Source organism: Agelaius tricolor, unplaced genomic scaffold (genome assembly GCF_023055355.1).
Source record: "Agelaius tricolor isolate 1412-34295 unplaced genomic scaffold, bAgeTri1.0.p SCAF_5, whole genome shotgun sequence".
Taxonomy (NCBI): domain Eukaryota; kingdom Metazoa; phylum Chordata; class Aves; order Passeriformes; family Icteridae; genus Agelaius; species Agelaius tricolor.
In genome coordinates this window covers 50,536,076-50,558,838 of record NW_027269265.1, presented here as the reverse complement: position 1 = coordinate 50,558,838, position 22,763 = coordinate 50,536,076, and the positions used below count along the sequence as shown (strand labels likewise).

The following is a 22,763-nucleotide window of genomic DNA, read 5'->3' as shown; positions in this document are numbered from 1 at the left end:
CCTTCTGAAAATTCTGGTTCAATCCCAGACAAAACACAATAATTAAACATTATTATTAATATTTACTGGAGTGCTCCACACTGCACGTTCTCAAGCACGTACCCATTGTCTTGCTCTGTTAATATTTATTTTTCAATATCCCTGTCCTTGGTTCTGTGTACTCAAATGCAGTGATAGATGTGTGCTGCCAGTCTGAGTGCCCCACTTTTGTGTCCTGTATCCCCCAGAACCTGCTGAGGCAGGTAGAGCTCTCGGGCAGCCTGTACGTGATGGAGTCGGCCATCAGCAGTTTGTTCAGCCTTGCCCAGGAGGGAGCTCACCTCTGCCGCATCATAGCCAAGGTAAGGGATCCATGCACTAACCCAGAGCAGACTGGCAGAACAAGAAACTCATTTCACTAAAGAGAAACAAAATTTACTCAGAGAAACTACATTTCTCTCTTCTTGTGGTGCTTTTGCAAGTTGTAATCTATGGAGTTTACTACCAGAACTATTGCATTAGAGGTTTTTTTCTTAAGAGGCCCACATCCCCCCGATTTTTAATTTAATAATGCCCACTACCTGTGCAAGCAACTTCAGTAGGTCAGCTCCAACAGGCTTCTCAGCATTGCTTCCATTGCAGTTGTCCTTTTGCCATCTAAGGTATTATCACTCCATAATTCTGGGAACTTTTGTAGGGTCTCTCCTGACAGTACTTTTTAACTACCAGCCATGGAAATGGAGAGAAACTTTACAATGGACTGTGGCAGACTGTGCAGAGAAACAGCAAGACCTCTTCAGCTGTGTGTAGGGGAGGCTAAAGGTATTACTAAAGATGTAAATTTTTTAATATTTTGCATTAATTGTTATCCTTTTACAAAAGACCCATCATTGCAGTTCCTCCTGTCAGTGGGTGTTCTCATTTACTGAGTAGTTGGTACTAACTTTTGGTATAAATGAGTCATTCTGTCAAGATCCATGATACTGGAAATCCCTGCAGAGTTTGCACCTTCGAGGACACTTGGATCTTGAAGAAGTGAGAATGGTGGGACATGGTGTCTTGTTGAGGATAGGATAATCACAACCACAGGGCATGCAGAATGAGGAAAACCTCCCTCCCCCAGCTACTGCTGTGCCAGTTCCTTGTCCCACTCAGAGGCAGGGTTAGACAGCAGCATTTAATTACTTCTGATGTACCCTTAGATGGATATTTACACCATAAAAGGTACTCCTCTGTTCTGAAGGCTGAGAACAAGTCAGACTCAGAAACCTGTAGTGGATTCTGTCAACAGCTTGAGAGGTTTAGTTTTTTCTAAATTGGTATTTGAGCTCCACTCAGTGGTACCCAAAAACAATGTTAAAATGCTGAGTATTGAGGTAGTGCAGAATTAACAAAGTAAAGAAAATTGGTCTTTTTGTAACTTTATGGCTTCCATAAGAGTTTGACTTAGCAGAAGTGAAGTCTGAACTTTCATGACTCACTAAGTTAATATATTGCTAAAACCTGGGTGTGTCACAGGTTTTCAACTGAGGAAATGCATCCCCCTATCAAAGAGCCCTAAGGGGTGTTTGGCTACAAGTTACAGCAGTGATTGCATCACCTGTGCTGTGCCTCTGCCTGCCCTGTGCACTGGGAAATGCATTTGTCCAGGCTGACCATTATCCTTCCCCCTCTGCACTGCCTCAGTTGGTTACAGCATCAGTGACCAGAGGGGCAGAGGAACTGTGACAGACCACAATTTCAAATGAGCTCTGTTCAGACAAAGAAACTTAACAGCACTGAGCTTTGCTTGCTTTGGAAGTTAACTTGCACCTTTCCAAAAGCTCCCAATGTGAATAAAATATGCTTTTATTTATTGTGTGCAGGCTTTTTGGAGTTTCCAGTTTTTGACTGAATAACACATAAATGTTGCTTGTGCTGTCATTCAAGTTTCACTTGTGGCAGGTTTCACAATCTCTGAAGAAGAAAGGGAGAGAGGGGCACTGGCTCAGGTTAGCTATGACATGAATGGTTAGCTGTGACAGTAAAAATTCAGGGTGATTTCCTAACAAAAAATAAACAACAACAAAATCTGAAATTGTTCTCAGTCATTGTGAGGGTGAAAAAGGATTGAAGTTATGCAAAGATCTCAAAAGCTTCTATTGAATCCATATTTCCCTCGAGAGCTCTCATAGTATCCTTGATAAAAACTAGCCAGAGATTGTTTACTGTGAAAGCAAAATTCAAAAAATTTGTCCATGTATCCTTGAAGTCTTACTCTTCATGACAAAGTGTGATCTTGTGGAACACTGCTGTTAGGTTTTTTCCAGTCCCAAGCTATAAGGTACAACCCTAAAGCACACCAATCTTAGAGGTGCAAAAAATGAACCAAGATACTGTTGTAAAGCTACAACATTATGGGAGCTGGTCTCTCATTTTACAGTTTGGTAAGGGTTTCAGTCATTTCTCTCCTTCTACCCCACCCCCTGCTAATATTTTGCAGATATTAAAAAAAATAAAATTGTCTATGATGAAGCATCACCCATAATTTTATTCCACCTACAGGCATTCTTTGACACTTTCTTTTTTAGCATGTAACTTTGTAATCTGCTGTGAAAAAATGATGCTGCTGACTCACCCTGGCAGCCAGTAGTAGTTCTCACTAGCTGTCAGAGACATCAAACCTAAGGTCTGCAACAAAAATGAGTAGTAGCATGGACAAGATAAGAAAATTAGCATTACTTGGAGCAAATGGGTTATAAATAGATTTGGATTTGTAACAACCAGAAGAATTTGTAAAACTCTGTTTATGAGTTAAAATAAATAGGTCATAGAGTGATAAAGAAAATATTAAAAAAAAAAAAAATCATTTTACTGATGATAGAGTCCAATTCCAACTGTACTGAACAGAGTGCTGTGATAATAGGCTTGTACAGGAGAAAGGAACAAAAATGAAGATATTCATACCTCATAACAGCCCCCCTGGAGAATACTTGACTACTGGCATTCCTCATGGCTGTACAGCAGATCATTTGCTCTGAGAAGCTTCTAATGCATCTTGCCTTCCTTTCTTTATATGCCAGTTCCTTTTCTAGCAGCTATTTACTATGAAGATCTCTTTGGAGGTCATCTGTCAAGATAATTAATTATAAATTTTGTCAAAGCCTTGATGAGTATTTACTGCACCTGTTGTCATTTCAGGCTGAAACCACAAAATATTCTACCTTAGAATTAGCTGCCTTTTTTTTCCCCCTCTTTATTCACTCAATCCACGTAGTTTTGGTGATTGTATTTCAGGTGATTATATTACCTAAAACTAGCCCTTCTGAACAGCATCCCACAAAATTGAATTCCTGTTAATCCAATATAGGAGAGAAGTAGTCCATCACATGGTAAAGCAAGTGTCCCTCTCTTCCTCTGAATGTTTACCCACTGGACCAGTTTATTTATGTCCCTGTCAGATAGAATGGTTTGGCATCATTGCAAAAGATACAGGGGATGAATCTTGAAAAAGGGGAATAAATTCTGAGAAATGCTCTGATCCCAGTGAGGAGTCTGGTTTTGAAAAGCCATGGAATCAGGCTCACTATTTTCCACCCCTCCAATATTTCACTTACACATCTCTCGGTTCATTACTCATGGTCAATATTTTACAGCTTAGTGATGGCACATGGAGCACAAAATAAAGAGTACAGATCTCCTCTTGACAAATGCAGTGATAAATCACTTCCTGTCCATCAAAGGCAAAATCAGGGCCCCCATTTGGCATAGAAAAGGCTTAAAGCAATGTGCCAACATCACTTGATCATTACTAGATTTATCCACAAACTTCTGCTTATTATGGCCGAAGCAGAGAATCAGATCATCCCTGATTCAATTGAACTGTGGGAAAATTCAAATTGATAATGAAATTTGAGCAAAGATCCCAACAAAACTGTTACCTTTGGCTTAGGACTGACATAAATACTTTTCAAATGTTTTTCCTTATATTTTTAATAGATAATTTAATTTCTGCTTGTGTGAAATATCAGTATCCTTTTGTGGAAGGGAAAGTATGACTGAAACTTTTTTGTTAGTGTACAGCCTCTTTTTTAATTTAAAGGCTCAGAAATATCTTTCTGTATTAGGCTTTCAATAGTAGTATTAGATATAAAATAACAGACACATGAATGCTTCTTACAATTTCAGAAATAAGTTTTATTCCTAAAAAATTTAAGTGAGGCTATTATTTTCACTAATGCCACAGAAATTCCATGTATTTGTGTAAAGACATGATCTAAAATGTCTATCTGGAAAATATGTTGAAGAGTTAATTTTGCCTAATTCTCTATGACTTGGTATAAATTTTTTGTTAAACTGAACAGAGGGCTTTGCTTCCTCTATTATTCTCTACTGTATTCAAGCAAAACTAGTACAAAAATATAGAATTCTGAAAATAAATAAAGGCTGAATTGTAGCCCAGGGTTTTAAGTCAGTATAACCTGTTGAGCTTTCAAATAATGGTTGAGGAGAAAATGGCTGAGGAAAAAATAGATAATTTCTGTGAATCTAAAAATATTTTTAAACAGAGTCTAATGAAACAGGCTTAAAAAAAGGGTGTACTTTTTCACTTGGTCCATGATTTCAACTATTTTTAATTTACTGCTGTAATCTGAACACTTCAGGCTGAGCTCTTTCATCTGTCATCAATAATTTAAACGCTTTCATCTTCAGCATATGTCTGATCCTACATCATAAAAGACATATGTAGTCTACCTGATAGCACAACATTTTGAAATGAAAAATAATTTTAAAAACCCCACCACACAAATTGCAACATTGTTGGCATTTATTTATATATTTACATTTGTTATATGAAATTTGCTAAAACTTATATTTACAAGCTGTGTTGGAAATTAATTAAGGATAGCTACTCCAGTATGTACTCAAGTCTTTACCACTATAGTATTTAAAGAAAAACTTTTAGGGATGCAGATTTTATTTGTTAGAGGATGAAGATTTGGATTGTACCTGTTAAGAATTTGACAGCTATTTCCACCTGCTTTTCAGTACCTCTTCAAACATATGACCTTCCTGTTCATAATTCTAGCATAAAGCAAATTTTGTGTGGAGCTCAGAAATGTAGAGGAACAGGAAATACATGGTAACAAAAACCTGTTTTATACTAATAATATGGCTGAAGGGTCAGTTAAATGTTACTCTAATTGCCACCTATTGATGGTTCTTTGTAATTTTTGCAGGAATGTCAGGTTTAATTTAAATGGAGCTTGTAACTGGTAGGAGTCAATCACTTAAGCACACCTCCTGCTGAAGTTGTATTACTTTTTCATCACTTAGTGTACAAGCATTAATCCACTTGAGTTCTCTGTGTGAGCTTAACACCCTCCCCATCCCAACCTGGATTAAGTACTAGGGAAACCTCTAGTCCTACTGTCCTGATGGCTGTTTTTCCCCTGCAGGAAGGAGGTGTTGTTGCTCTCTTCAAGATCTGTCGCCAGGATTGTTTCAGGTGCCTTTATCCCCAGACCCTGAGAACGCTGGCGTCAATTTGCTGTGTAGAGGAAGGGATGCACCAGCTGGAAAAGGTGGGCACTTCAGGCTTCCTTACTGACTGTGTCATAAAATAGAGAAGCCCTGTCTTTAATCTCTTCCAGAAATTGATGATTTGGTGGTGTTTGATACTGGTGTTCCATACTATGCTCACCTTTTCTGTGCTGAACACATCTTCAGTCTTCAAAAAATTAATCTCAGCAATAGCATGATCGTATAATCTTTGCACAAATTGGCGATAATTTTGTAAAACAGGTAAACATGTTAGCAACTACATCAAAAAAGGAGAACAAAAACTAGGGAAATTATGTTTTCTGGAGTTTCTAAAGAGTTTAGAAACTCCACTGTTTCAAATCATCCTTAAAGTACAGAAAGCTTTATACCTCTTTAAATCCTTTCCTGATGGTCTGATAGGGCTCCTGCTTGTGGCAGTGCTGCAGCTCGTGAGAGTTGTAGTTGCACAGAAAGAAGTGGGGCAGATACAGTCATTAGTCACTCAAAAAGTGTGTCTGCTAATCAGCAGCAGCTTTCAAAAAAGCCACTTTTAACTGCAATGGCCAACATCAAAACATTATCCAGAGAAAATTATATCAACTTAGGCTCCTTTCCTTTCTCACATTCTCTATGTACTGCTATGTTTTGGAAAATGAACACTTCTGGTCACTAAATCATGATCTCATCTTTTGTATTTCATAAAAGAGTCATCTTCCTCAGCTGAATAATGGCCTCTTGAAGTTAATGATAAATGATTTCACTGCCCCTTTACTCTGACATATCTTGTAATTTACTTCCCTGAATTCAAGTAAACTGTGACAGAACACCTGCAGCAAAAAGCAAGTCTCTGAGTTTACAGTAAATGAAGATGACTTAATTTTTTTTTGACATCATGCTGGTTCAGACTAACACCAGAATCAGTCTAAAAGTGTCTTTCATTATGTCCATTATAATGGTGGAGTTAATAGAGGTAGAAGTGAAAAAGATTGATTCAAGTCACCAGGTCCAATTCCTGGCAGCATCAGCACGTGTTTGACATGGCCCATATCAAAGCTGATGGAACAGCAGTCCCAGAAATAGTGAACACTCTCAAGCTCATGTTTCTTTGATCTGCTTTAAAGTTGGCCACAAGTAAAAGTGTTCAGGGTAAACTCCATCAAAATCAAGATTGGAGCAGAGTTTAAAGGATTTTTAACTCAAATCTCCACCTTCAAGGGCTTTCAATTAAATCATTGTCTTTAAATGTGAATAGCTTTTTTCTTTCAAAATTTGAAGTACTTCTGAAGAACACAAAAGAGAGTTAAAAGTATTTGCAATCCTATAATTGCAGAAGATCTCACAGGACTTCTTATGTGCCAGAAAAGGTGACATCTTTTATCCAATGAAGTATCTGGGTGCTGGTGAATCATTTAATTTCTCTAGTATGAATATCATTATGCCACCTAGTGCATTAAAGTAACAGTGCAATTTGAACTGGGTTTTTAATGACAGAAACCTCGCTTAAAAAAACCCAAACTTGGCTACTGAGCAATTCAGATTAGGCAAATCAAGATTAAAAAAACAAAACAAAAAACTATGCAAGCCTTCCCTCCTGTAATTTTTAAATTAGATTGTACAGCCATTGCAGTGTTTAAAAGACCATTTAAAAGAAAGCAGCAAGTGCTGTAATTTCTTATGAAACACTTATCTGAAAGGTGAACTGAAAGGGGGTGGTACTCTTTCTGCAGTAATTGCAGTGCTTAATTACTAAAGACGTCAGGAATATTATTTATTTATCCAATGCTATTTGATCTTGCCAATTCAGTGCTCATTTCTAAAGATGTAGAAAATTGCCTATTTTAATAAAAAAGCATTTCTTTCAATTAAAAAAAAAACATTCTTGTTCTTCCCAGTGACACATCTATAAATATATCACACTGGAAAAAAGCCATTATCACCTTTTTTATCATCTTGATAAACAAGCTGATCTTTGCTATAATTGCAGTGATAAGGTAGTTGCAATCATTAGCTTTTCCTCTTTTAGGTGAATCTAGTTGGGTCTGCGTACAGTGATGTAAAATCACTTGGTTAAAATGGGATTTTGGAGCAATTATTTCACTTGCAAATTCTCTACTGAATTTTGATAATATACTAGTACTCTTTGCTGTACATTGACGTGCAGAGCTCCAGGAACTCAAGAGTGACAAATTAGACAGTTAAAGTAGAAAAATGGTGAAGAAATAGTCTCATTGTGTGCCTGAGGACTGCATAAATAAATGTTCTCTGTAAGCTGTGCTCAACAAGTGGTAATTTCTGTGCTTCAAGGTGCTTCAAGCTGCTTATGGGTGTCTGGTTGTTTGATACACTTTAATTTTGTAATCCAGTGTGACCACAGCAGATTTGAGATCATTATTTGGTCAGAGCTTCCTACTTTAGAGTGGAGTGGTGAGACCCTGGAAAAGCAACCCAAACATATTATTCCTATAGCTGTTTGTCCCTGTACCCAAGAGAACTTTGGCATCTGTGTCTTGTGGCACTCAAGCATTTTTAGGGGAAAGCTCACAGCACCAGAAAAGTTGATTTTTCTTAATCTGGGCATTCCAGAGTTTATACAGACACAATAAGTAATACAGGTAGTAGGGAACAGAAAAAATAGATAAAATCCCTAAACCTTGAACTGAAAGAAGTTTGTGAGAGCTGAGCATGACTGAAACTGAAGAACAATGTTAGTGCTGCACATGCAGACAGACCTGATGCTGTGTCCTGCTCTCAGGTTTAGGACAGAAATGCAGTGATGTAGCAGGAGATTGGTTCTCTAGATTCGTTAAGGGTTCTGGAGAAAAAAATATCTGAGCCTTCATGAATGTGTTTTGCAAACCTAATTCACCTCAATATATCAAGGAGAGTTGGAGACACAGAGTTGGGATTGATATTTGTGTGTATTTAGTGACACTTAAGGTTCAGAAAAAGTAAAAATTTTGATCTTGGTGACATTTATCCAGCAAATTGCATTAGGAGTAACTGTACTTCAAGTAATGCTTTTGTTATGAAGACACACACAAAATCTAACAGATCTGGTTTTCAACATGGAGCAGCCTTTCCTGGAAATGGGATTTGTGTTTAAATAGATTTTTTTTTTTTCTAAAGCAATTCTTCAGGCCTTACCCCTGTGAGCATACATTAGGTCCTTGTTTTGCAGAGCTGTCTGATCAAAGGTTCTCCCACACATTTGGTGACTTGTATCCTCATTAAAGTCTAAAATCTGTGGCAGTTTCCTTGCTTCAGGGCTGTCTGCACAAAAGTTGGTGGTGGTGGTACTAAAAGGCCTGGCTTTCCAATTTTTGCCCTCCTTGAAGCCCAGTTGTGTGGTTTTTCACTGAGGCTTCTGTGGCAATAAACTTCCTGCTGCAATGAAAGAAATGCAGAGCTGGTTCAGAAATAAATAGCAAACAGTGCAATGTACTGCATTTTTTTACTGTGCATGTGAAATGTTATCACATTAAAAAAATGCTGCTTAGCTGGGAGCTGGATCAAGGGTTAACTGCCACAAAACCAGGATGATTTTACAAACAGCCATCTGCCTAAATTTTAACAGTGTGCTAAGTATGGTTACTTAGATTATTTAAACTACTCCAGAAAGCAAGACACCTGGAATCAGCTCATTAAGAGGAGATAATCCAGAGACACTGGTGACAACAGCTGTTACTTTTATCAGTAAAACCTTTTTAATAAGTGACACAGCTTTTATCATTGTGCTTTAACCAAAATTGCCTAGGAATAGATTACAAATTACTTTGAATTCTTCATTTAAAGCACACTAAATCAAATTGCCTCCAGAAGAGGAAGAGTAAAGAAAGTATGAAGTGTACATTATTTGTGGCTGGGAAAATATATGAATTTTACGAAGACTTCTAAAACATGAGTGACCTAAAAATCTATTAGACACTGTGAACCCAGTCTGAGCCTCAGAATAACCATATTCTTATACACAGTAATAATTTCTGCATGATGGTAATGCAGTCTGTCCATAATACTGCTGAAAAAACAAGTTTTTCTGGGGAATGAAGTAAAATGTATATTACAGAACCTCCTCCTACAACTTATTCATAGTTTTTGGGTGCGTGTATGTTGATTGCTTAATTCAGCTCTAACCACTTTGAACTTTCAGTTTCAGACATTAACCTCAGTTAAAATCATGGAGTAACTTTGTCTCAGGTGAAGTCTCGGCTACTAAAGCCACCAAAGTCTGTGTGACTGTAGGGGGAGACAGAAATGAGAACTCTGTATTAGGAAGAAATTCCTTACTGTGAGAGTGGTAGAGCACTAGAAGAGGTTTCCCAGAGAAGCTGAGGATGTCCCATCCCTGGAAATGTTCAAGGCCAGGTTGGATGAGGCTTTGAGCAGCCTGGTCTAATGGAAGATGTCCCTGCCTATGTCAGGGGGGTTGGAGATGGTCTTTCAGGTCACTTCCAACCCAAACTATTCTGTGAATTTTGGAGAGGGCTTTGATTATGAGAGCTTGGATGGTGTGAAAGTAAAGTCATTAATTCAAAGGCTGAGTGTAAAAGTTAGCTGGTGGCCCATGGGTTTCATTGTCACAGCATGGGAATGCTCCAGAATTGTGAATGTTTTAATTTTCATAGTACCTGGTATACAGTGGAAGTAACTTTGAACAGTGCAAGAGATGGAAAATTTTCCTGATCTGCATGAACTGTTTAGCTGCCTTCATATTTAATTATTCCAATTGCAGAATGACCAGGGATATTATTAATATTTTAATGTTAACGTTAATTCTCTTAATTAGAAGAAATATTATTTCTCTTCTAGAAAAGGTATGTGAGATTGCCAGTTTAGGTAGGGGAAACCCTTGGGTTGCTACATTTAAAAGCATTTCTGCAGATTGTTTGCTTCTTTTAAGAAGTGCAAGTTTTCTGAGAAACAGGGAAATGTTGATTTTTATTGTGGCAAATGGTGGCCTATTTACAGGACTTCCAACAATGAGAAATTTTCAGAAATTCATATCTCTGCCTCAGCCTTTTAGCCCTTATAACTCCTCAGAGAAGAGCTTTGTGTTAGTGTTTGTTTCTTAGACAAAAAATTTTCATGGCCTATTTTAGTAGTTTCAGAACAAGGATTTGATGGTCTCAAGATGATAAAAAATGCATGGTTATTTTATTCTAAAATTAGTTATGTTCAAGAACTCAAGTGATTAAGATTAAAAAAAAAATTCAAAATTGCCATAATTTTCAAAGTTTAGTTTTAATACATGGAGAGTCAAATTTCATATTTTTCTGTTTCCTGAGGGAGACAAGATTAAGCTGGGTAATAACAACAAAATACAGGATTTTTAGAAGCGATTGGAAGGTGTCAAGTTGTCAAGGAGCCCTTCTCTTGTCTCTTTCCCACAAAAACAGGTAACATGCAGTGTTACAACCCTTTCTGAATTTTTCACAGCTCATGTTGGCAAACACATTCTTAATGCTGTTTTATAAAGAGGAATACCTTTCTTTTATGTTTCCTAAAGCAGTGCTTGTTTACAGGAGAAACTTGTGAAGCTTCATGCTTGGGAAGAGCCTGGAAACTTACTTTCTGCATGCTCAAAAGCAGAGCCCTGGTTTGTGTGCTGAAAACATGTGAAATGATTTAGGGTGGATAGGGTTCAAATGATGCATTGCTTTTACAGCCCTTTGGCTGGAGAGTCAACTCTTCTGGTCTGCATAATTCACTTTTTGTCCTGGAACACTCTTTTGGCTCATCTTCCATGGCTGTTTGTAGCCAGGCTTTGAAATCATACTTGTGAAGTTACAAACAGTGAGCAGGGATGGATAAAGAGGTTTCTGAATTTTGAGAGAGAAGGATAACACTTTAAAGACTAATTCTGGCAACTTTTGACAGAGCACAGCACACTGAAAGTTGATGGCATTGATAGCTGGACCTGGGAATTGTTTCACTGCTCTCAGTGGGTAAGTGTGAAAGTCACATGAGAATGAAGAGCAATGAGAAAGAAATATAAGTCATACTTAAGGAATAGCAGGAGGGACAACATATTGAAGCTGCTTTTCACATAGCCTTTTAGATAACCAGGCATATCTGTTTCAGTAGCTGAGTTTGTGGTACAATTAGATAATGCAAAGTTCTACGCTTGCAGCTCTTTAATTTACTGGACACTTCTTCTGAGTAAGGCTGTTTAATTAATTGGCAGTGAAAAATGTGCAGTGTTTGGCAAATTACATTTCTGTCAAAGCCCCTGCAAGATTCACTAAATCATAACTGAGAGTGCAGGAGCTGCTCTCCCTCAAGTACTGGCTTTGTGTGTATTAGGTGGTTCAAGTTTTACCTCTGAGTACACAGCTGTGTACCTGAAATTAGTAAGTGTAGCCTCTTTCAGCACCTTCCCAGGCAAGAACAGCAAGACTTCCTAGGTCACTGCAGAATCTGACCATCTTTGGTGGAACAGGCTGCAGTTCTAAGGTGAAATAAGTAATGGTAGTGATATTTGTGAATACTGAGAAACACTGTGAAAAGAGGTTTAAAAAATTCCCATCCCTCCCCCAAAAACCTCACAACAACAACATCAAAAGAAAAAAAACCCAAAAACCAACTGGGAGCTAATCTCTGAAGTAGCGTTTAATATGTTGAAAACCTTCTGCCAGTTACACAGCAGATTAAAATTTGTTCACTTTATGGTAGTGCCCATTTCATCATGCAAAAAGGAAAGCAAGGAGCTTTTTTAATGCCTCATTTAAGAGACATAGAATTGAATAAAGACAGACAACTTGGTGCAAGATTATGGTAAGTTGCCAGATCTCCATAGGAAAAAAGTATACACAAACTGCTTTGGCTGAGGTCATGGACATGATTTCAATTCTGTTAAAATGACTAATGAAATTATGGTGGTTGTGTTGTTGTAGTCCTGATGCTTTAAAGAGATATGTATCTGTTGCTCTGATAAAAGATACGATCTCTCCTTACAGACCTTGCTTCACTTAAACCATATTATAGGTTTTTAAAAGAGGAAGAAAGGAGCAGCAAGTGTAGCAATAAGATAAGAATTTTGATAATACAGGTGAAGGAGGACAGTGTGAGACTTGGCTAAGGAGTTGGTGAATACCTGCCTTGGGCTTTGGAGGACACAGATTCTATTGTTTATTAGCAGATCCTCATTTAGATATCTGGCCTTGCCCAGATTCTGCAAACATATAAGTGTGCACTCAGGCTTAAACATCTGAGTAAATAAATTGAAAAAAACAAGAGAGCCACTACCTGCTAAAAATGCCAGCAGACACGCACATCTGTTGGTCTGTTCATGACTGAGATTTCTGATGGCAATAAATTTCATTACGTAAATATTAATTTGTTGACTACTGAATGCAGTGCTGTGGCACAAGGGAAGAGTTTTTAGAGTTAAATAGGTAAAAGATCTTTTTGATAAATTTTGTCTGCCTTTTCAATGGAGTGCAACAGGCAATCTGTGAGTTGATATAAAAATCTACCTGCAAATTGTTAATGTTAACAATTTATGAATATATTTGTATGTCAATTTAAAGTGAGATATCTTCTAACCCCACAATGAATACTTGAAGTCCCTTCCCTGTAGTGTGAGTCTTTTCACATCACCCACAGATTTAGGCTTTGTGAAGTTTTTCCTGTATTTAAAGTGGTATATTGCTTAAGCATGGGTCTGTGATAATGTGTCCACATGCAAAAATTTCACAGCAGTCAAAGCAGCCCTGTTTTATTGGGTTTTTTCCATGTTTCAGCAAGACCTGATCAGAAGAAGGCATTGCAGCAGCATTCAGGTATTATCACTGCTGTTCTGGTAGTAAATCTTGCCACTGTTAGACTTTTTTCATGGCTCCAGAGCAGTGAGAAGTGAGAGCTCCATCAGCAAGTGAAAGCTGATAGGATGAGGTGTATTTGGCATTTGGTTTCCATACAGGATGCAGTTACTGAAGGAGGAGCAACCACTCTTCTAATCTATCCCTCAGCTCTGCCTTTCTATACACCTCAGTTTTATTAGTTGAGATGCAGGAGAGACTCTAAAGATCTCTTTTTTCTTCTTGTTTTAAAAAGATAAATTTCATTGAAATAGATTTTAAAAGCTGAAAGGAAAGACCCCTGACTATGCCAGGTTACTGAGGTGTACACTTCAAAGAGCAAGATCAACTTGGAGCAGTGCCTGTGGATAGCCATTCCCTCCAACTTCATTTTGAAAAATTGGACTGGTGCCAGGTTACTGCTCTGCAGTTGTTTGGCTGCCATATAATTTACACATGGTTTTTGCAGTCAGTTCTGTTAGTATTTTATGCTATCTATTGATTTTATATTTCGCTAAGTATTTTATTTCAAGCTCTCCAAATAGCTCCAGATTTTTGTTTCAAAAGTCAGGATGTTAAGAGAATTTTATAAATGAAAAATAATTTGGAAATCACCAGATGATGATTTTTCTGTAACAATTTAAAGTATTACTTAAAGTGATGACAGTGATCAGGGCAGAGAATTATCCACGAATGATATCCGAAGGAACAGAAGCCAGCACATCAAATAACAGGTGGGTTTTCCCTACCTAATAATAATAATCATCATCATCTATCAAGAAAATTTAATTTTAAGATGAAAGAAACAGCTTACTCAGCTCCTAAACTGAAGGCAGAGATTAATGACAATCAATTGAAGCATTTAAAAAGAGTGCAAGCAGAGAGCTATTTTGGACCTCAAGTATTCCCCTTGTCCCTGACAGAGGCAGAAATCTGGAGAGAGATGGTCTTACAGAAGGACCTAACAGATGAATAACTTGATAAACCTTTTCCCCTCACTCACCAGGAAACTGTTGCATCTCATATCTGCATCTGTAGCCAGGTGTAAATACATGTACTGAATGTGTTTAGGTTGCGCTTTCTAAATAGCTTATCTGTAACCATGATAAAGGAGAGATGGGAGTGAAAATGCTCGTAAAAGGAGACAAACTCAGAGTAGGTAGTTCCCCTCTATAACATCTCTGCTAATAATAATAATAATAAGTTGTGCTGATATAACCAATCCATCCTGCTGCAGATTTTATGACTCAGTACTGTGGATGAATTTTCTGGATCATAGAAAAGTCCAAAGAGTTTATTGCTCAGAGCTTCCCTTCTTGTTTGGCTGATCCTTGAGCTTACCCAAAACCTCACTGGTTTCTGAGACCTCTGCAGGAAGGAGAGCAGGTACCTTCCTGCAGAGATCTGGTAACAAATCAGGGATTTAAATGCCTCTGGAGCCTGAGGATTCATTACCAGCATTATTTTTCCTTCTAATCCTTCTCTCATGTTTATTTTCCCACCTTTACTAACTTGCTCTGGGAGTTTTCTAGTGTTCTGTATGGTTTTTTGTGTATCTATTCCTGCTCGCATAACAATGATTTTCAAAAATGTTAATACACTTTTAATTTTGAAGGACTGAATTCTCAGATGCACATTACCAAAAAGCAAAAGGAGAAAATCCTTTCTTCATTCATCTAACTGCAGCTATGGGATTCTTTACTAATATTAAACTATGCTTACAGAAGTACTGCATGACCAAAGCTATCAAAAATAGGGAATTTTTTCTCCTGGTTCGAGGTAATTTTTATTTATTTTCTTTAGGTCGTTCCAGTAAGAAGCAAATAGCTCTGTATGTTCATAAAGGAGCTGATCTCAGTCATACATGAGGGTAACATGATGGAGGCTGCCAGACAAAGTCACTGGCTTACTTGGTCTGGAAGTAGATATTGGTTACATATTGGGGTTACAGGACATGAGAGCACCACAGAAAACTGGTTTTCATCACAAAAGCATCCATATTGTGAATCAACTTCTCATCTTGACCACTTCCTTGTGCTTGCTTTTTGGTAGTAGCTCAAACTAGCAAAACACATAAACCTCAGCTTGTGTTCAGCTTACAACTTGGCTCTTTTCCAAAACCACTTCTGCCACTCTTGTACTCCCACGAGTGCTACTGCCCTTCCTCCAGTGCAGTGGTGCTGACAAGCCCTTGCCTCACAGCCCTTCCCAGAGCTCACACTTAGGCAGGGAGGCTCCAAGAGTCCTTGCTGTGACACAATTCAGTCCAGCTATAAGCTGGGGATCTTTTCTAGCTGCAGATACTAAGGAACCTTTGCAAATCAGGTCCAAGGAGGGCTCCCAAAATGTGAAAAATCTGGATATTGTTATCAAGAGGGAAATCCACAAGTTTCTATTTTGCAAATTTTAATTTTATACAGTTGCTTGTGGTTTTTGTTTGGTTTCACACAATGTTTGCCAAAATTACAGTCAAAATATTTGGTAAAACCCTCTTATCTCCTTCCTTGTCCTCAGTACCTATCACTGCAAAAAAGTAAGAAAGCTCTTTAGAAAACAGGAAAAAAATACATGCAGGAAACTTTTACAACCCCAGCGTTGGCCAGTTCTAGCTCTGGCTGCTATTAAACATTCTACCAGTTGGCTTGCTTGGTTTAAATGAATGCTTAGCAGTTTAACTTTACCCCTCAAACAGCATTATAAAAACAAAAAACTCACTCAGGATTCTCCTGGTGGTAATATTCTGGCTCTGCTACATGGGCCAAAAACTAGTCCTTAGTTTAGATGACTGTTTCCCAGAGGTAGGTGTGAAAAAGAAACAAAGGAAATCAAACCCAGTGTAATCCAGCTGCCTAATTAGATGAAACCTGGTATCCTTTGCTTGTGATGTACATTTGAGGTCAGGGCTGGCATTACTCAGGTGAAGTGTCTTGCCTGTACTCCTAACAAACCAAAGGAAGTTAATTGTGTGAGATTTTTCTTACTCCAGCCTTGTAATGAGCTCAGAGCTACCATGTGACTTACCTGAAGCTCACCCATGAAAAGTAGGAGTCTCCATGTATTTCTTAAAATAAGGGAAGGGTAAACAATAATTAATGGCAGATGATGTAGAGATGTGTTTGTGTGTCACTGGATTTTTTTGCCTAGGCTCTTTTGCAGGAAACCACTTAGGTCTGGCACACTGCCTGATTTACACTAAAACTTTCATGTTTCATAAAGCATCTTTGAAAACACTTAAAGAGCTGTTGGAAAAACAACCTCTTCTGGTAAAGATAATAATCCTGTTAGCTAAACATCTAACAGCATTGCTTGTATATTTACCTGACCTGTACCTTTCTTCTCTTGCCTATCATTAAGTTCCCAGCCAGTAGCTCTTTCACTGACTACTCCTTCCCTTGCAGTCCTGTCTTGAGCTTTTCCTTTATGAGGGCTTTCAGTTTGCTCCTTTGCAGTCCCTGGGAATGGATCAGAAAGTTTTGTATGGGTCAGGGCATACTCATATGCTTATCTGACAAGGATCTTCAGCTGAGATGAAGAAGGAATCCTCATGGGACCAGCAAGTAGAATCAAGAAGGCAGAAGACTTTCCAGTTTTTGTAGGAACTCACCTTTGCTTCTTTGTTCTCACAAAGAAGGTGTGGGAAAGTTTTCAAAGTGACTTAAATTAGCCAAGGACCAGTCCTGCCTGACCAGTGGAATGGCTTCTGTGATGGAGTGACTACACTCATGGACAAGGGAGGATCCACTGGTATCATTTATCTGGACTTCTGTAAGGCTTTTGACATGATGTCCTCATACTGACAATCCTGTCACACTGGACATGTGTGCACTTCCTTTATGCTTCATATAGAGCTGACAGATAACATTATTTTACTGTCACCACTTTTTATTTGAAACTTTCTGTTAGATTCAAGCTCAAGAAAATAATATTGAAGGAAGATATCAAACAGTACTGGTCCCAATATGGGCTCCTGAGAGACCCCACTCATCACTGCTCTCCATCTGGACCCCAAGGAGTTGATTGCTACTTTCTGGTTGTGACAATCCAGCCAATGCATCATCCAACAAACAGTCCATGTCTAATCCCAAGCCAGCTGGTGTAACCAATGTTTGTTCCTAGCTTTTGTTGTGCCTCCATCATGACACACTTGTGTGTCTCTGCCAGAGTCCTCATGTCTTCTTGTCTGTCTTTGTTTAAAAATGGGCTTAGCTGGCTTGCTAAAAATGGGCATTTCTGGCACGAACACTTCAGAAAATTGGATTTTGAAGGGAGGCCAAATTTTCTCTTACATACATCCCATGAAGACTTGTTGACACTCAATAGGGGACCTATAACATCTGTCACTGAAGAAGTTGATTTTTTTTTCTATTCAATGTGCCATGAACTTCTGTGATGTCATTACTACAGTGGTATCTGACAGTAGAGCAGAACTGTCTAATTATGTTTACTAGTCCCTACACTGCTGTTCTTGCTTACAACAGAGAGTTCAATATATCAACCACAGATGCTCCCTCTGTCCCTCAGGAATTTATATCCTTTCCTCTCACCTATATGTACAGCTACATTTTGTATAGAGACAAGCATCTTCTACATATATCTTGAATTTTCAAAGAAGCTCTTTCTGAAAAGAGTTTGTGACAGCCTCAGTCTGACTGAAGGCAGTGCAGGGCTGGATGCTCACAAAGCTGAGCCCTGTGCCACATAGAGATGTAATGTGTCACATAAAGATGTACAGCAAAGCCATGAAAGATCTGCCTGTGATGACATAATTTCCTGGTCACCCTATTGTCTATTAATCCTCAGCTTTACTGGTCAGAGTCCCTGATTAACTACAATTTATAAAATAAGGGAAAGAAATGAAAGTTAAAACAAAGAAACATATCAAACCCTAAAAACTAAATAAAATTGGAAAGCTATGCTCAGCTTAAAGCCTTGTGATACCCTGACAATTGCCCAGAAGAATTCTGAAGGCAGCACAAGTCCCCTTGGCAAAGTATTCCTGGTGGCTGTGCACAGGCAGTTTCCTGAACTGTTGGTGAGGTAGGAAAGGCCATACACATCCTAGATTCCTGAAAGTGTCTGAAATTACTGAAAGTGGGGTTGGGCTTCCCTAGCCATAAATTTTTAGTTCAGCTGTTAATAGAAACACAGGGATTTCCCAGATTTTTATAGCACAAATTGGTTTATAAACCTGAACTTCTTTCCATCTGTGACCTTTTCTTCACATCCTCATGGGTATGCCTGACAGACACAGATCCATTTAAAGAGCAGGTAGATAGTTCTTTTGTCCTGTTGCTGTTTCTGACATGATTTACTGCATAGGCATAACAGAGGCAACCACATGGGTGATGGTCACTGCTGCAGAGTTTGACATCTCTGATGAACAGCAGCTGGAGTACTGAGAGAGCATTAGAGCTGAGCTGCTCTAATAGAGTGAAATTCTGCCTATGTCTCCATCTTCTTTTGCAGGTGTTTCTATTTCCTGCCCTGGGTGAATTTCTTGACCTTATTAGTTTACCTTGCCAAATGAGTGTTTCTCCTTAGCCACAAACAGCCAGTTCTGAGTCTCCAGCAGTGCAGGAATGTCCAGGCTGCAGGGCACAGGTCTTACCTGTTGCCTCCAGGCCTGCACCACAGATCTATGTAGCTGCTGGTGCCAATGATTTAGCTGTATTTGAACAGCTGTGGGTCTGATTAAGACTCAGTCCACTTGCTGTTTGTTTTTATTGATTTCCCTGCTTTATTGGATAGTCTTGTTCTCTCTTGCTGCTGCATCTTCAGGCCTTAGAAAATTCTAGACTGCCAGATTAATGCTTACATGCTCTTTTTTTGCCCACCTCTCTTTTAATATAAGCAATATTGGGCAGAGTTGCTTGAGCTTCTGTTTGCAATAAAGCCTGTGTCAGAATAGAGCAGATTTTCAAGGAAGTATTTTGGATCTCTGCTAGAAAAGGCTGAGATCCTTTCAAAGGCCAGTGACTATAGACATTTCTGTACTTCTTGGTGTCAGTGTCTATGAGTATTGAGAAGAGTGAGAGGAAAGACCAAGTTACAAAAGTAGACTTCATAAACACTGAGACACTGCTTCCCTCATCTTCAGCAACTTGCAACAGTTGTGGTTATGTCAGCTCTGCCAAATGAGTAGGATAACAAATCATTCCAGGATAGGCGGCTGGCATAAAAATCTCCTTGTAGCAGTGTTTTGCCTGGAAGAATTTTGCATGTTTTCTGTAAGTTCTCAAAGTATCCATTTATTTATTTATCTAATTTTAATTAGATAAATAAATAATATTTATTATATAATAAATAATAAATCTAATATTTATTAATCTAATATCTATTTATAGATATAGATAAATAGATATATATCTATATATATCTCTTTATCTATCTATATAGATAGATAGATATATCTATATATATCTATATAGATATATAGATAAATAAATCTAATTTATTTATCTAATATCTATTTATCTAATTACATAGGTTATTGAATATTTTAATATCATGTATACATTTAACTATTTTTATTTATTAATATAATATTAGTTGATATTGCTTAGTTATTTAATTAGTTACTTATTTGAGGCATGGGAAAAGGAAATAAAGCAAAATACAAGAGCAGGGATAATGTGGAATAGACCAAAGGTGATTGAATTGTCTGCCCATGATTTAAAAAAGTGATTCATAAGATTAAATTTCAGTCTTTTTAGATTACAGCTTGAATCACCAGAATGGTATCTATCAAGTTCTGGATATCCATGCACCATCAAATGGCAATTAAATCCACTCCATAAAACTAATACTTAATTGCTATTAATTTAAAAGTGGGCTGATAATGTATTTTCAGTGTTACTGCCATCCTTGAGATGTGCACAAAGTTTAAAAGCACTGAGTGAGTGTTTTTAAGGTGTCTGTAGGTCTGTGGTAGGATTTTACCCTTGTGCAGATTAAGACATCATCAAAGAACTTTAGATGGAGACATAGAGCAATAGAATAATTTGGGCTGGAAAGGACTTTTAAAGGTCATCTAATCCAGGCCCTCTGCAGTGAGATTAAAAAAGACAGGACAAAATAGGGCTAAATTGATTATCAGTCAGCATGGAGGAAGAGATCCACACATGGAGCAGAAAGGCTTATTCCAGCACAAAATCAGGAAAGAATCTGAGCACCTTTGTATTAGAGCTTTTCAGCTGTAGTGATCAAGGAAGAATTAAATCATCCTCGTATTTCTGTGCTAAAATGATTATCATGTGGTGTTTTAGGGTCATAAAAACGAAGTGATAATTCTCTACATATGGTCTGAAAACTTCACGACGGGGAAGCCCAAGTTATAAGTCGGTTTTGCCAGGCTGTTAATTCCCCGCAGTAAATGCACATTATACTATGCAATAGTGGCACCCAGTGGAGATTGGAATTACAGCAAAGTTTGTGCTGCTCCTGGGTATGGTCTGCCCAAACCTATCCTGTGTTTAGGAAGGCAGCAGAGGATGTGGGAAGACAGATTTATGGGGACCCAAGCTATGCACCACTGAAGCATCCTCCTAAATCAAGGTAAGCCATGGCAAACAGGCTTTTAATCTGAAAAATTAAGGTTCTCTTATCTATTCACAACAGGCCTGGATGGCCTGTTTTCCTACAGGATAGACCCTCTGCCTTTACCTGCATTAATTAAAAAAAAAAAATCTTTAAGCAACATCTAATGCAAGAGAATCCTTGGGGGAGTGGGGAAAAATGCCTTCTATTCCCACTGCCCTGAGAGTACTGCCTGGATAGGGAGAGTATCAGCCTGAAAAACTTGGAGAGAATGTGAGGAGCACGATGTGTGCATGGGGGGGAAAGAGGGATCAGAAGGAAAGCATAGCTCCTTGCTCAGTTTCAATCTGAAAAGGCTGTAAGGTGCATGAGAGAGGAGTCGAGAACAGGAGGAATGCCAGGAGTGTCAGGTAGGGAAGGAATTATCAAGGGAAAAAAGTCTTCAAGCTTTAAATTCAGGTAATGCTAACAGCAGCATCACTAAAATAAATGGGCACTAATAATAAGCTGGAAGCAGAACAACCTCACAAAAACCTGTGCTACAAAATAATTGTCTATCAGATTTCTGTAAAGAATGTATTATTTGCTATGGGCGCTCAACATGCTGCTCCATGGGGAATGAAGCTATCTGCACTTGTCATCTTCTGGCTATTGCTTTCTCAGGGATCATGTATTGCAAATAGCTCTGATGAGGAGGGATTTGGGAATAACTGACATGTTGTGTTAAAGAGAATAGAGTGAGTTAGAATAATGTTCCTGCACACTAGGTGCTGTTGAGCTCAGATTTCAGTTCCTGTTCTGTATAGGCCTTACTCATAAGATCACAAAAATGTGATGAATTAGAATGATGATCTGAGTTCCTAGAAAATGTCCGTCCTTAACTGCTTTATCACTCTCTGCCCTTTGCATGTATTTTAGCATTTTGTTATAAGCACCACAGGCTTTGGCATTTTGTCCCTGCTGGAATTATTCTAGATCTGCAAAGAGTGGCTGGATGCAGGAAAACACCTTCCAGGACTTTCTGTTTGTCTGGTTATTATTCAGTCTGAGAAACACTCAATTTCTGGAGAAATGAAAGTTCATTTGAAGGATAATAAATAGCACTATTGAATGGCCTATAGCCACATACCACGTGGCTGTAGGTGAGTAAGTTTTTATCTTCATTTTTTTATCATAGCACAGGGTATGAAAGGGAAATGAAGCCACTCAGGAGTAAGAATCTCCCCCAGATGTGTAATGTGAACCTCATGGCTGATCCAAGCATGGTGTTTTACTACTCTCTAGGCTGAGGAAGCAATATAACTAAAGGGAAGGCAAAAGAGCTGTTAGAATAGGCTTGCGATTTATTTTTGAGCGAGATACCTGATTTGTTCTGAGAAAAGAAAGTAGATAGAAGGCATAAGTCACCTTTTAGTTACTAAAGATTGCTCCTGTCTCATCCTGTATCCTGGAGGAAGAACTGGGTTACAAGTAACAGGATCTCACCTAGGAAATATTCATGGATGAAGACACATGACTGACTTCCTGCTCCAGTTAGCTAAATTTATTTACGTATTTAAAAGCCATGACAAATTGCCTTTCTCCTCACTCAGAAAAGGATTTTTGATGATTTGTGCCCCAGGGAACTGATGGTGTTTGAATTTTCCAGCCCATGGATTTCTGTGTGGCTGTATCAGATGAGGTTGAGAAACACACCCTGCACCTTTATTTTACCAGCTTTGCCAGTGTATTAATGATATTGATGTTAATCTGAGTAAAAATTCTGTTTTCTGCTCTCCTTTGGTTCGTCTTCCCTTCAAGCTCCTTTAAACATGAAATAACACGCTTGCATCTAATTTTTGGCACATTTCTCTGCTAGAAGAATTTATGTCTTGTATTAACCCGTAAAAATGAAGCCACAAAATGTATGAAGAAGGTAAGGCACTTAAA

The 22,763-nt window shown here is 38.2% G+C and overlaps 1 protein-coding gene across 1 annotated transcript in view; it reads left to right on the top strand.

Moving 5' to 3' along the window:
- Positions 1-22,763, top strand: part of INSC (INSC spindle orientation adaptor protein) — a 128,808-nt gene that overhangs the window by 73,983 nt on the left and 32,062 nt on the right. Inside the window, exons 6-7 of the mRNA XM_071427897.1 lie at positions 228-341; positions 5,418-5,543. Coding sequence (XP_071283998.1) covers positions 228-341; positions 5,418-5,543 — 240 coding nt within the window. The remainder of the gene's footprint in view (positions 1-227; positions 342-5,417; positions 5,544-22,763) is intronic.